This window comes from Ananas comosus, linkage group 2 (genome assembly GCF_001540865.1).
Source record: "Ananas comosus cultivar F153 linkage group 2, ASM154086v1, whole genome shotgun sequence".
Lineage (NCBI taxonomy): Eukaryota > Viridiplantae > Streptophyta > Magnoliopsida > Poales > Bromeliaceae > Ananas > Ananas comosus.
Window position 1 is genome coordinate 15,692,908 of NC_033622.1, and position 14,219 is coordinate 15,707,126.

Sequence of the window (14,219 nt, forward strand, 5' to 3'; positions counted from 1 at the left end):
GATCAAAGAAAGGCACTAGAATATCTATGTTCATGCCAAACAAAGAATGAAAGGAAACACTAACAAAACAAGAAAAAAAAAAAAAAAACTAGATGTCACGGAGAATAATGGTAAGGAAATAGAAACAAATCAATTGAGTGAAAGAGAACGAAGGTTATCCATATATGTAACCTACAAATGTGCATGACGACGGCAATAGCATTGTAAAGAAACTATCTTTATGCACGCCCTGACAAAAAGAAAAGCCATTGGCAATTGTTGTAAAGTTACCAATTGCATGCATGCCCCTCCAAATCATTAGTTGTTTGGAATCACGCATTTGCTGTCACATTCCATCTGCAAGGTCTGTTTAGACCATGTCTAATGTGTTTAAATCCTAACCACTGTTTTGAAATAGCCATTTTAACCAAAAAGATATAGCTACAAAGAGATTCTATTGAGAACAGTACGGAAATTGTGAAGAATACAAGAAGATATAGCTACAAAGAGATTCTATTGAGAACAGTAAGGAAATTGTGAAGAATACAAAGGCAATAATGTCCTTTATCCTCCAAAAGCTAATTTATAAAGGGGTATGAATGTAAAAAAAATAAAAAATATTAAAATATAAAAAAAGTAATGACTTGAAGGGCATGGATACACGTACTAACTTTATAATAATATTTACACCGTCACGCTTCTGCATACGAGTACGAGTACATGCAACAATCCCAATAGACAAGTATCAATTAAGAAGAGATTTTTCTAAAGCAATCAAACATCATAAAAAATTCCCGTATCAATATAACTTGGCTGTAATGCTAGAGCATACATCTATAAGCCCAGATCAATGCCCACAATTTTAATTAAACTATCTAGACCCATGCATGATCATGGGTACATCCCGTTTAGGCTGAGTTCATGTTGGGGATACACCCAAATAATGAGAGACAATTATTTCATCAAGCCATTTTGATCCAAATAAACAAAACCACAGACAGATCCAATAGACCAATATATTTTATTACACCATGATATGCAAATCATTAATCCAAAGCATGAGAAATGAACTCACTAATTTATAGCAAAAAGCTGTTATAGCGGAGAATATCCCAGGTGAGTTCTTATCCAAGAAAAAGGTGACCTTCAACCGCACCACCAGAAAACTTCTTCAGTTGATCAAATAGACCTCATATTCAAGCAACAGGTACTATAATGTTTAATGTAACATAAAATATAACAGCCTTACAAAGCTATTAGGAAATTTATCAGTATTCAACAATATAACAAATACCCTGTCCCATGGGAAACCTCTAATAGAAGTAGTAATTAGCACTATATTTTCTGCAAAAGAAAGAAGAAACAAACAGAATAGCCAACAAATTGTATGACAGTCATACAAGAAAAAGATATCCGCCGTCTTTACCTCATTCTTTAAACTGCGTATGCTAGCCCTAAATTTCAGGTAATATTTCAAAAACAAAACCTGAAATAAAATCCGTTCAGATTTTACCTCTGAATATCAGGATTATGCGTCGGCAATTCATACTAGCACAGAAAATTCATCCTGAGGTGCATTACCACTGGCACTTCTCGCCTTCCACTTCTCATATTCAGGATCATCGGTAGGCAATTCATAGCGACAAAGAGGGCATGTGTTCCTCATTCCGAGCCAAGGTAATATGCACTCCTCGTGAAAATGATGCGAGCATGGAAGCTGTTTAACCCTCTCATCGACCAATATCCCGTCTTTACAAACCGCACATTGGATGCCATCCTTAGCAAGATCCTCTTCCGTCAGCACGACCGACGGGAGGCTCTCAACTGCCGACTTGGCAGCCGGAGGGCTTCCTTTGGCAGGGCTGTCGTGGCCCACAAACTGGCCGAATAAGACCTCATAAGCCTCGTAATCCGAGGCGTAAACGAAACCCTCGTGGTCATCCACAAAGTAGGCTTCTACATCATCAGGATCCCTTGGATTTCTTCCCATGCTGTTCACCGCCAAGAGAACCTCCCACTCAAGATTTCGCACCGCATCCTCCTCGAGATCCGCGTCCTCTTGATCCAATTCCCCAACCTCGTCGGATCCGCTGCCATTGCCGACGATTGTGATGCTAAGAACATCCCTCTCATCGACCCGGCCATCCACCTCCTCCCACTCGAAATCCTCGTTGGGATCTCTCCTCTGATCCTCGATTTGGAGGCAATCCCAACACAGAGGGATGCCGAGATCCTCCGGCATAGCATCACGGTCTTCGATGCTCTCGGAATCCGAATCCGCCCCGATGGCGACTATCTGCCCGTCGGAATCGGAATCGGAGTCGGAGTCGAACGCAGCGATTCTCAAACCCTCGGAATCCACAGGGCGGGATCTCGAAAACTCGATGGATTCAGATGCGAAGCTATTCCCCCTCCTCCCCAAAAAGAAATCATCGCCTCCCCAATCCGAAACGGCCGCTTCCGCCGCCACCACAATCCGATCTCCATCCTCATCCCATTCTCCACCGCTCTCATCACCCCCTAAACCTAGAGATAGATTCAAACCCAAGGAATTCGATCCTACCTCGTCGTGGGGTTCGGGGAAGGGATCCATCGCGATGTGAGGAAAAGGGCAACGGCGATTGAACAGATCGAGGGACAGAGGGGCGTGGCGATCGGAGTAATCGGAATCGGATTCCGATTCGTAGGGATCAGCGGAGAATACGGGGACGAACGGATCGCCGTCGCCGGTGCGACGGAAGGGGAGCGGATCTACGGATTCGAGGCGCGCTTCTTCGTCTTCTTCGCCTTCTTCGAGGGGGAGGAGGAGATCTGAGGAGATCGAATCCGCCATTTTTGGTGTCGACAACGTAAACGAAACACGAACGCAAGAGAGAGAGAGAGAGAGAGAGAGAGAGCGGTCGAAAGAAACGCTCGCTCTCTGGGGACGCTACGGGCGTTGGCTTCTGATATACGCCGGGAGGCACGTGAGTCGCACGTGAGGGGGAAGGGGTAATTTGGGAATTTCGCGTTCCGCATAATGGTCAATTCAGGCGTATAATATGTGTCGAAAATCTACCGATACGCGCCAAACTTTTCAGAATATTATTTGCCAAATTTTTGTTTTCTTTTTAACTTACATTTTGAAACACAGTCACTAATTTTTGTCCAAAAAAAAAACAAAGGATTGTTGCTAAATTTCTAAAAAGGGCGAGGTGCGGTGAGAATAACACCATGGTGAAGGAACGGTTGGGAACGGGCGTAGGGATGTGCCAGGTTGGGAATAGCGACGTGTGGACGGTATTGATGTAACGATAGGGGAAAAACCATCGGTAGAGATTTGGAAAATTAATTTCTTTTAGGCTTTTAGTTGATGTGTCACTTTGATAGCACAATATGGTGATCATAAATAATATATTCGTTTTCTTATTAATCATGTTTTTTTTTCTTTATTTATTTAGAAATTATATTTTATTGTGCATAGTCTCTCAAATTTTTTTTAATAATGTATAATATTTTTGGAATATTGTTAGTGGTATAATAATCTCTACAATCACGCTATGTAATCTTGATTAGTCCGTGTCATCTGACTACTAGTTTGCAAAATGTATAATAAAAATATATTCTGGATATTACTTGTGCGTACCATAAAGTTTTGTTTTTATTAATTTGACTCTAATTTGTAGCACTACGTGCCTCTCTTTACCTAACAAAACAGCATTTTTTCTTCGCTAGCAAACATGCTAATTTACAAATCAAAGTATAAAATTTTGGTTGTAGCTACGCCGTAAAGTGTCTCTTAGCCACCGTTTGGTTGGGGGTTAAGGGGTTAGGGGTGGAATAACCCCTTAACCCTCGATTTATACCCAAACACCACTCTTTTGGGATGGGGTTAGTAAACCCCACCCCAAACTGGGTTAGTGGGGTTTACTAACCCCACTCCCCTCCCAATTTTAATCTCGCACGCATCCCGAGCCTTCACCTTTTTCTTCTTTATCAATCATTAACCCCACTCCCCCTCCCAACTTTAACCCCGCACGCATCCCGAGCCCTCACATTTTTCTTCTTTATCAATCATTAACCCCACTCCCCCTCCCAACTTTAACCCCGCACGCATCCCGAGCTCTCACATTTTTCTTCTTTATCAATCATTATCTTCTTATCCCACCTACTCCAACCAAACATTTTTTTTTACTATCCTAGACTAACTCCAACCTCCAACCAAACAAAAAAATTTTTTAACACCATTTTAACCCTGAACTTAACCCTATTCCTGGAATAGCTACTTTTTCTTAACCCCGAACCAAACGGGGGCTTAGGCTATGATTGTAAAAATTCTGTTTCTTCATGAAACAAATAGAGTTATATTAAAGCATTAATCAATATTTCTGTAGAATTACCAACCGTCTCTAGAGCAAGTGGCAAAAGGCTTGGTGGTTGGTACTCGAGACCTAAGTTCGAATTCTATTTGATTTATATTTTCTGCTAAGTTTATTTCTAAATAAAATAAATGAAGCGGGTAGCGTGCTACCTATCTCTCAAATAAAATAAAAAAAAATTTTCTGTAGAATTCACTAGTCCCACCAAATCGATATTATGAACAATACCTAATGATGAATTCGAATTATATTGCTTGTACATCTCCTCTCTCATTTAACACATTGATGCTTATCATTATTGCCACACCAAATCATTGTGTAGCTAATTTATAATCCTCTATGATACATCAAACCACATTTAAAGCACCTCCAACAATTCACATAAATGATAGAACACCAGGTTATTTAGAGGATCCTAAAAATTGTATAATTCGCAAGGCTTACTTAAATTACTAGTCCTTCGAAATCAAAAGCGTTTTTAATTTTCAAAATGAAACAATCGTAAAATGGAGCTCTCACGGCCCTTGACTCTTCTAAATGGAGGGTCCAAAAAAACTTTGTAGCCCAAAATTTAGTTTCTAATTTAGGATCGGGTTTAGTAAGCGCACTTTATACCCGGTCCAATAGAAGCCCAACTCACTCACCACTCTTTATCAGGGGAATGGCCCCAACATCAGACTACTTCATCCGCCGTCCATCACATAACTGGCACAACTCTTAAAGCAGCATGTCAACGGCGGATGGGGTTAGTCCCACACCAACCAAACCATGAAAATTAATTAATTTTTTTTAAAAAAACTGGTACGCCCTCTCGCTATCCCTTTTTTTTTGGGTATACTCGACAATCTCTCCGCTTCTCTCCGAATCCTCACCAGGTTGGTCGCCGTGTTCTTCGAATTTCTTGTGTTTATTTTATTTTCTTCTTTATTTCGTTTGATTGTTTAATTGTACGCCGGATTCGTCGTTTCATTGTTGTATGCTTGTAGTTTTAGGGTTTGGATTTTGGTCCGTGATCTGGGGATTTCCCCGATTCAATGCGAAACTAGAAGTAGGAAGAAAAAGGAAAAAGGAAAAACCCTAGGGTTCGAAGGTACCTGCAGATGAAAAAAGAGTATCAGGATTGATTTGTATATACTGTGTTGATTTATTTGGGTGAAAAAAAATCACTAGTTGGATGATCCTCATTTCGTTTCTTTTTATTTTTTTTCTTATTTTATCCTGCTTTAATTAGTTGCTCTTATTGATAATCCATTTGTTCTACGAAGGGTTGTTAGGAGTAAGTTTTTACCGCAAAAGCTGTGAATTTTGCAGAAACTAAATTTGAATTCTATTGATGATTCTGTGAACTTTTGGACTGTTCATCATTCAAATCCTATATAGAAAACATGAGGTGATTACAGTAGTTTGATGTTTCTTTTCTTTGAAAATTTTGAAAATTTCAGTTATCTTAAAGCGTTTGATCTTCTTATCGAAAAAAAATTATCCTATACTCTTTAGAGGGCTTGATCTTTATTTTTTTCCTCTCTTTCTTCTTTTTATATATTAGCAATGTCTTCGTATGAAAATGTTGTTCCTGGGAAGCTTAAGCTGAAGGGAAAAGCATTAGATGTTAAGGCGGGTGGGATAAAGAAGAAAAAGAAACACAAGCATCATCAGGATGGAGAGTCTCAAAGTGGAAATAATGAACTTCAAGCAGGTTAATTTTTTGTACTTAGTACAATGTTGCTATTATTCATAGTTTATTACATGCTTCGTCTATTAACAAGGGTCGTATCAATAATAGTTGTGTTTAGCAATCTCACATGTGTAGTAGAGCTGAGAATTTGTATTGGTTGATGCGCCTAACATGTAAAAACTCGTAAAGTTGCACATCATGTATACTCTTTTAAGTAAGAAGAATTTTAAACTTGCTGCTAACCTGCTGTGGTGTGGATCAGGTACAATGATCTTGGTTAGGGGCAGATAAACAGCAAACTAGCATAAAGCCATAAATTGTAGCAGAAAAACCTCTTAAACTGGTCGACTAACTTTGTTTTATATTCTCACTTGTATTATATTATCAGCTACTTGACATGCAAGTGTGCAGGTCTCTGTAACCTTCCGCAACCTCGACCATATTAACTATTTTCTTTGTCCGACTAGCTCACCGTAAATCCCCTCCCTTATCTGCACTCCTGCATGAAATAGAAGTAAATAATAAATTAATTAATAAATATGTGAATAATACTCTATTTCTCATAACTAAATATCAATGGATCAATTTCTTGGCCTTGCCAGGCGGAACAAATTCTTTCTGGAGTCTTTATAGGATCCCATCAACCTTGTGAGCTATGCAATTTGATAGTATATTTTTGGGTAGAAATTATTAATTTAATCTTTTCATCAGGGTGTGAATTGCTCCAGTTTGAAGATTGCCATTAATATTAGATATGTTCTTCTCTATCATGTGACACATTTGTTAGATTTTTTTTTTCTCCATTAAGGGTCTGTTTGTTTTACCGTAAGTGGGGTGGAAGTGGGAAGGGAAAGTAATTTTCGGTGAAAACTAATCACTTCCGTTGTTTGGTTCACCGTAATTTTATTACGCCCGAAAGTCTAGTTCACCCAAAAAGGTGAAATTGACTTCGCCCTCCCACGGGGGCGAAGTCAATTTCGGTGAAGTCGAAAATAAAGCAAGAGTGGGTAATGTGTTAGGGTAATGTGTTAGGGTTAACTTTAGAATTTTATTTGTTGCATTATTATAATTTATATGCAAACAAATAATATAATTTTTTAAAATTTTATTTTATAATTATACATATATATATAATTATATACATATATAATTATATTAATTTTTATTTATTATAATTTATTATTAATTATAAGTTACAAAATAAACAATAATTTCACTTCGGAGGTAACTATACCAGGGATGGAGATATACACTTTTTACGTCATCTACTTTCTACCAAACAAACAACAGAACTCACAGAACTGCACTTCCACGGTTAGAAACAAACCGCAGAAGTGAATTAATTTTCACCCCAACTCCACTTCAACTCCAAGTCCACTTCCACCCCAAGTCTACTTACGTCGAAACAAACATGCCCTAAAGTGAAATTGTATTCCTGGTAATTTTAGCTAAATCTGATTCATGCATTCAGACTGGTAATTTTGACTTTTAGGTGGAAGTTCGGAGTCATTAGCTGAAACCAATGAAGACTTGCCAAAGACCGAAAAGCTTGGGGGCGAAGAAAATCCACCGACACATGATGAACACCTCACGCCAGCTGAGAGACGATATATTGAACAGAGGGAGAGAATCAACATGCATAGGCTGGCAAAGACCGCTAATAAATCACATCGTGACCGGATTGAGGGGTTCAATCAGTATCTTGCGAACCTCAGCGAGCATTATGACATTCCGAAAGTCGGTCCTGGTTAGTTTGTTTATGTAGGGTTGAGTGGAAATATATCACACCGCTATGATGGTTCTTCGGTTATCGCGAACTGTGTGGTGCTCTTTATGATGTTCTACTGTTGAGACCGTACTATAGGGAGAATTACTATGCTAGCACAGACTCTTAGGTTAAATCTTGGTAGTAAATCCAAGATTCTCCGTAATGGTGTTTTCATGTTCTGATATTTGTGTGTACTTGACGAATCTGCTTATTCTGTCTGATTTTATATCAACTGGTTGCTTCAAGTTGAGTTTATATAATAGTGTTATTTAGAGTCCTATTTATTGGCACTACTTTTCATAATTGTCATAATTAGTTCAGGTTTAATGCGGCCTATATTTAAATGTACTGTAAAGTGCATCATGAAATTGGTGTAATCACGGCGAGCCTTTTTATCTATGGCCAGAATCTGAGACAATAGGAAATAAATGGATTTACGCACTCTGCATGTTTATCATGAAATGGCACTGCTCATGCATTGTTGTGTTGTTTTAAACAATTTGCTCTCAATCTTTGAACCTCTGTTCTATTTTTCCTTTTTCTTTCTTTGAGAAAAACTTGTCCGTTTTAAGCGTAAGGGCTCATCTATTGCTTGGTAAGGAGAAGAATCTGAATACTTCTGTTACACAGGTTTGAAGGGACCAATGTTCGTTTTTTGGATCATCGAATCTCAGTTCCCATTATGAGGTGAGAGTATGGAGAGACCTTCACGGACTCGCATGGTTAGTGACACATTTTGTAAACTGCTATTTGATACATTATTTTACATATGAAAACTCCCAATACAACCGCACCAAAATCGGATATTATTTGTTAAAAAAAAAAAAAAAGAAGAAGAAATATTAACATCAGTACAGCAAAATCTTGTTTGTTTCAACACCGTAGTCACGAGATTTGGTTATTCCAACTTCCATTCACAAACATACGAAGATTGGCTTTTCGACTTATTAGTGATCTAAATCCAAAAATCTCTACAACACTGCTTTATATATCCAACGGTATTCCAACGGTCACTTCCGTTCCCCTCTCCTCTTCTTCCACCTCTCTCTCTCTCCCCATTCTTAATTCCTAACCAAACCCAAATGGCTTCATCAGCGACACTCCCTTTCTCCGTAATCCCTCCACCCACCATCACCACCTCCTCACCGAAACCCCCTCCGCCGCAAAACCCCAACCTCTCCGTCCTCCGCCTCTGCACCCACCTCCGCGAGGCCACCCAAGTCCATGCCCTCATGATCAAAACCTCCCAATCCTCCGACCCCTACTCCGCGGGGCGCCTCGCCGAATTCTACGCCGTCTCCCCCGGCGGAAGCCTCGACTTCGCCGCGAAGCTCCTCGACACATTCCGAGACCACCCACCGCCCATGTTCATATACAACACCTTAATGCGAGGGTACCTTCTCAAAAACCATCCCCTGCAATCCCTTCATCTCTTCCGCGAATTGCTCCTTGCGTCGGCCGAGCCCGATCACTTCTCGTTCACTTTCGCACTCAAAGCTTGCACCCAAATTCACGCTCTTCGCGCCGGAATGCAGCTCCACGCCCATGCAATCAAGCGCGGGATCGATTCGAATGCCCATGCGCGCAACAAACTGATCCATTTATATGCAGTGTGCGGTGTCGTGCGCGATGCTCGCAAGGTGTTTGATGGAATTACTGAACTGGACTTGGTTGCGTGGAACAGCATGCTTGAAGGTTATGCTGATAACAAGGATGGGGACTCTCTCCATGAGCTGTTTGATAGAATGCCGGCTCGAGATGTGGTCTCTTGGAATACGCTGATGGCGTATTATATTGAGATGGGCGAGTTTGAGGAGGCGGTGGATACATTCCGATCGATGCAGGAGAGTGGGGAATGTTGCCCTAATCGCGTGACTTTGGTTAGCGTGCTATCCGCTATCACCCATTTGGGTGCGCTCGGTCAAGGCTTATGGGCACACGCCTATATAAACAGAAACCAAATTGAGCTCGATGAGAACCTAAGTTCTTCGTTGATTAATATGTATTCTAAATGCGGGTGTATTGAGGGTGCAGTGTATACATTTCATGCTACGAATCGTAAGAGTGTGGATACTTGGAATGCTATGATATCGGGTTTCACAGCAAACGGCCACAGCTTAAAAGCCGTCGAGGTTTTCTCCACCATGGAATCTTCCAAAGTGGGGCCGAACAAGATTACCTTTGCTTGTGTGTTAAATGCTTGTAGCCATGGAGGATTAATTGACGAAGGAATGAGGAATTTTAGGAAAATGACTGAAATTTACAGGATCGAGCCCGACATTGGACATTATGGTTGCATGGTGGATCTTTTTACCCGTGCGGGCTTGTTCGATAAGGCTGAAGAGTTGATCCAAACCATGCCATTTGAACCCGATTCTGTGATGTGGAAAGCCATACTCGGGGCCTGTAGGATTCATAAGAACTTTATGCTGGGTGAGAAGGCCGGACTTAGGCTCATTGAGGTGGCCCCAAATGATAATGCTAGTTATGTACTATTATCGAACATATATGCGTTATCGAGTAACTGGCGTGGGGTACATAAGGTGAGAAAGATGATGTCCGATAAAGGGATTAAGAAAATACCAGGGTGTAGTTCTATTGAACTAGATGGTGTGGTTCATGAATTCATTGCAGGAGATAATGGTCATCCAAGGAAGAGAGAGATTTATGAGATGTTAAGTGAGATGGGGGAGAAATTGAAGCTTAAAGGATATGAGGCTGATACTACCCAAGTGCTTCTTGATATTGAGGAGGAGGAAGTGAAGGAGAATTCATTAGCTCTCCATAGTGAGAAGCTCGCAATAGCCTTCGGACTTATTAGCACAAGTCCGGGCACCACCATTCGGATCGTGAAGAACCTGCGAGTTTGCGGGGATTGTCATGCGGCTATTAAGCTTCTCAGCATGATATACGATAGGGATATAATAGTAAGAGACGCAAACCGGTTCCATCACTTTAGAGAAGGATCTTGTTCTTGTATGGACTACTGGTAGCGTCTTAATTTGATTTACTAGCAGCAGGGAGGGGATTATGTGAATGTTCATTCATATTCTTTTCCAATATAAGAGGTTTAAGTTCTTCATGCGCTCCAATTGTGAATATTCCTACCTAAAAGCATGATGACAAATTCTGTCGAACAGAGGAATTGTTAGAAGAGCATAAACCAGTAAGTTGTAAGATGGTGTGTGTCAATGGCTCAAGTTCAAACAGAGGATCGAGGTGAGTCTTGATCTGAACCAAATATTATCTTGATCTAATCTTATCCTATAGTCTGAAAAGTTGAGAAGAACTTTGGCACTAAGGCATCTGGTTTAAATTGATAAGATGGTAAGGTAGCACTTAAACTGAATCAAATTACAGAGATGAAAACATAGTCCTAACTTTTATTCAACCGACATGTACTGTTATAGATAGTTCGAAAAATGATAAACATGATAAATTTAGAGAGAATTTGAGAATAATTCATATAAATGCCATTGAAAAAGCTTTCTTGAACTTCCACAAATGGAAGAAAAGTAGTGGTTCTTGAATATCCTTGGGCCTAATACCTTTACACAAGATTGATGAGAATAAGTCCCTTAGTAGGGGCCTGGAAATTGGTTTCCAGCTGGGGAAGGATGGGAGATGGAAGTGACATTCTATTACAACAAGGATAGTACAAATCTCTAGAGCAATAGTTGTCCTCCAGTTTGTTAGCAATCACATCTAGTTCCTGGGGGATCCATCCACAGACATCCACAGCTGGATAATTCTTAAAGTCAAAAAAAAAAGAAGAAAAAACAGATCTCAACCAACTCAAGTTAATGTTCATCAAACTTTATTATGTTCAAACAGATCTCCTCTGCTGTAAGAGTTTGTCATAGGGCACATGAATGCTGTTTTCTGATGTACACACTTCAAATGTTATGCCTGAGATATTGTGGCTCATATGTTTTGCCACAAATTAAAAGATCATACACTCAAAAACAAAAGCACAAGTAATAGCTCTCAAATTTTGATTTGAATTATCTGACGAACTTCTTTTATTACTGCCTTTATCAGTAACTGAACTCAAAAAAGAAGCTATTATATGTGCGATTTGTATGCATCTCATTACATCTTTGGCTGATTTCCTGTTCATAAATCTTATCACAATTCTCTCATTATCTTTACAAGAGAAAATAATTGCATACAATGGTTAGTCATTTTGAGGGACATTTCAGTTAGGCAGTCTATAACCTCTTTGAGTAAGCAATGAAATTTGCCATCCATGCATGATTATTATTTATAATGGTGCGACGTCGCTTACAACTGTATTGAAGTGATGATGGGTTTTGAGAATCCAAGGATCCGTTTTGGATGTTCTTATGCAAATTATTGGTTGAAAGGATTATGCTTTGCTAAAACTCAAAATAATATTATTGCATAAGTTTTAAGGGGGACAAACAGGCAGGTAGATTCCACTTGTGGAACATGTGGTTTAAGCAATCTTTTAGCTTTTCCTTTTCGAATAAAGGGGTTATATCTTGCAGAAAATTTGCAAGAAGGTTTTCTGTGATTGGAACCCTTGTAGCCCTGATATTATGCAAAGAGCAATGCACAAATGGTTTTTTTTTTCTCTCTCTCTCTCTCTCTCTCTTTATTTAGTAAGCAAGAGTCACAAATGTTATCTAAGCTCAATTATCCACATCCAATGATTAAGAGTTATGTTATTAACTGAGCCAAATTTACTACTGACGGAGAAATTCACCGAAACTGATCATTGTTCACTTGCTAAATTTGATTAAATATGTATACTTTGTTTTTTGTTTTTGTTTTTGTTTTTTTTTTTTGAGAGATAGATAGCAAGCTATCCGCTTCGTTTATTTCATTTAGAAATAAACTTAGAAATGTGAACCAACTAGGATTCGAACTTAGGTCTCGGGTATCAACTATCAAATCTTTTGTTACTTGCTCTAGGGACGGTTGGTAATGCGTATACTTTGTTAATAGGGCTTTTTCAGTAGTTAAGCACTCGAAATCCTCTATTTTCTAAACCAGCTGTGCACAAATCAAGCTTCTGTTATATATGATTATACGGGGAAATAGGCACAAAAATAGGTTACAATCAAACATAAGGATGTGGACCACATCTCTCACCTCTCTCTCTCTCTCTCTCTCTCTCTCTCTCTCTCTCTCTCTCCAAAATATATCCTGTAAAAATTGAATATGCATATTAATTATTAAATAGTCTAGAACAGTGAAGCAGTACCATTTCTTAGCTCAATGCCAATCATTAATGGGCCTTATTAAAAACTCGGGTTGCGTAACTAGTCATAGTGTACCCTTGGGACAAGTATTTAACTAATACAACTACTAAACAATTTATATCCCCCCAAGGTGCTTAGCAACTTGCAATTTAGTTAATTAACACTCTTATTTAGTAAAATAAGACCATCAGCGTACGCCAAGTGCGTATAATCAAGCTTAAAAAATGCACATGCCTTGCTGGTGATTATGATTAATGATGATAACCCATCCGAGGAACGCCTAACCTAGACTTGTTTCCAAAAATAAAACATACAAACTATATATATGTATGTATCGAAATATATTGCACAATTCCTCTGGGGCTCATTTTATAGGCCGTGTCTCAACTAATGCATAAATAAATGTATGTCACTCGAAGCATTGTTTAAGCGCCACACTTCTGGGTCCACACCTGATCATATGATCTGGGTTCACTTAATCTTTTAATTTTAGGCCTAGTTTATAAATGCTTTTTTTTTTGTTTTTATTTTTTACTAAATGGACCGGGAGTAATAATCACTTAAAAGGGCATTTGAGCACTGTGTAGGTGTACATTTGAGTTAATTTTCTAGTCAACAAACGTGGGATGCATGGTACTGTATATTAATTAGAGGAGACCATCTCACCGACACAAACTCTCTTAGTAAAATACTTGGGAAAATTAAGTCTCATTATATCTCATTGTATCATACACGTATATATATACACGTACATATACATATATATATATATATATATGGCTTAAGAGATTCTCGTCGAATCCTTCAGCAGAAGTAGCTTTGTCTTGTGCTTTAAGATGGATTTGGTTGTTTTAGTTTTTTTTTTAGCTTTTCCCAAAAGCAGAGCCATGCCAACTAATCGCAAATACACTTGCTCATTTGTTTACTCCTACATGCATCTTTAATTGGCCACATTATGTTGTGGTAATTAAGTGCCCCACCTAAAGTCCACTTACTATTTAAGTTAATTGAATTAGAAAATTTAGTATTAAACTACTTTTTGGTGGGTGAAGGAAATTTGAATTTTGTTGATAATTAATGATGAACGGCTAATAGCACAATGAAGCTTAGCAAAATGGGAAAAAAAACCGAAAAAAATTAAAAAACCGCCGACAGAAAGAAGAAAATCTGTTAAATTATATGCTAGTAGAGAATGGTTTTTTAAATTCGAC

At 38.9% G+C, this 14,219-nt stretch overlaps 3 protein-coding genes across 3 annotated transcripts; 2 read left to right on the forward strand and 1 right to left on the reverse strand.

The window, feature by feature from the left end:
- On the reverse strand, window positions 980–2,900 carry LOC109706572. The gene has a single exon (XM_020227498.1). It carries the CDS (start codon window positions 2,810–2,812, stop codon window positions 1,523–1,525), a length of 1,290 nt encoding a protein of 429 aa, XP_020083087.1. The 5' UTR covers window positions 2,813–2,900; the 3' UTR covers window positions 980–1,522.
- Window positions 5,083–8,035, forward strand: LOC109706526 (protein FAM32A-like). The gene is made up of 3 exons (XM_020227430.1): window positions 5,083–5,212; window positions 5,884–6,033; window positions 7,505–8,035. Exons 2-3 carry the CDS (start codon window positions 5,886–5,888, stop codon window positions 7,762–7,764), a joined length of 408 nt encoding a protein of 135 aa, XP_020083019.1. The 5' UTR covers window positions 5,083–5,212; window positions 5,884–5,885; the 3' UTR covers window positions 7,765–8,035.
- LOC109706525 (pentatricopeptide repeat-containing protein At5g48910-like) lies at window positions 8,192–10,919 on the forward strand. The gene has a single exon (XM_020227429.1). It carries the CDS (start codon window positions 8,863–8,865, stop codon window positions 10,771–10,773), a length of 1,911 nt encoding a protein of 636 aa, XP_020083018.1. The 5' UTR covers window positions 8,192–8,862; the 3' UTR covers window positions 10,774–10,919.

Excerpts from the sequence above, each read along its gene's own strand:
- LOC109706572 (XM_020227498.1), bottom strand. The coding sequence starts at position 2,812 with ATGGCGGATTCGATCTCCTCAGATCTCCTCCTCCCCCTCGAAGAAGGC.
- LOC109706525 (XM_020227429.1), top strand. The coding sequence starts at position 8,863 with ATGGCTTCATCAGCGACACTCCCTTTCTCCGTAATCCCTCCACCCACC.
- LOC109706526 (XM_020227430.1), top strand. The coding sequence starts at position 5,886 with ATGTCTTCGTATGAAAATGTTGTTCCTGGGAAGCTTAAGCTGAAGGGA. Across the intron at positions 6,034-7,504 it reads AAATAATGAACTTCAAGCAG|GTGGAAGTTCGGAGTCATTA; the intron begins GTTAATTTTTTG and ends TTTGACTTTTAG.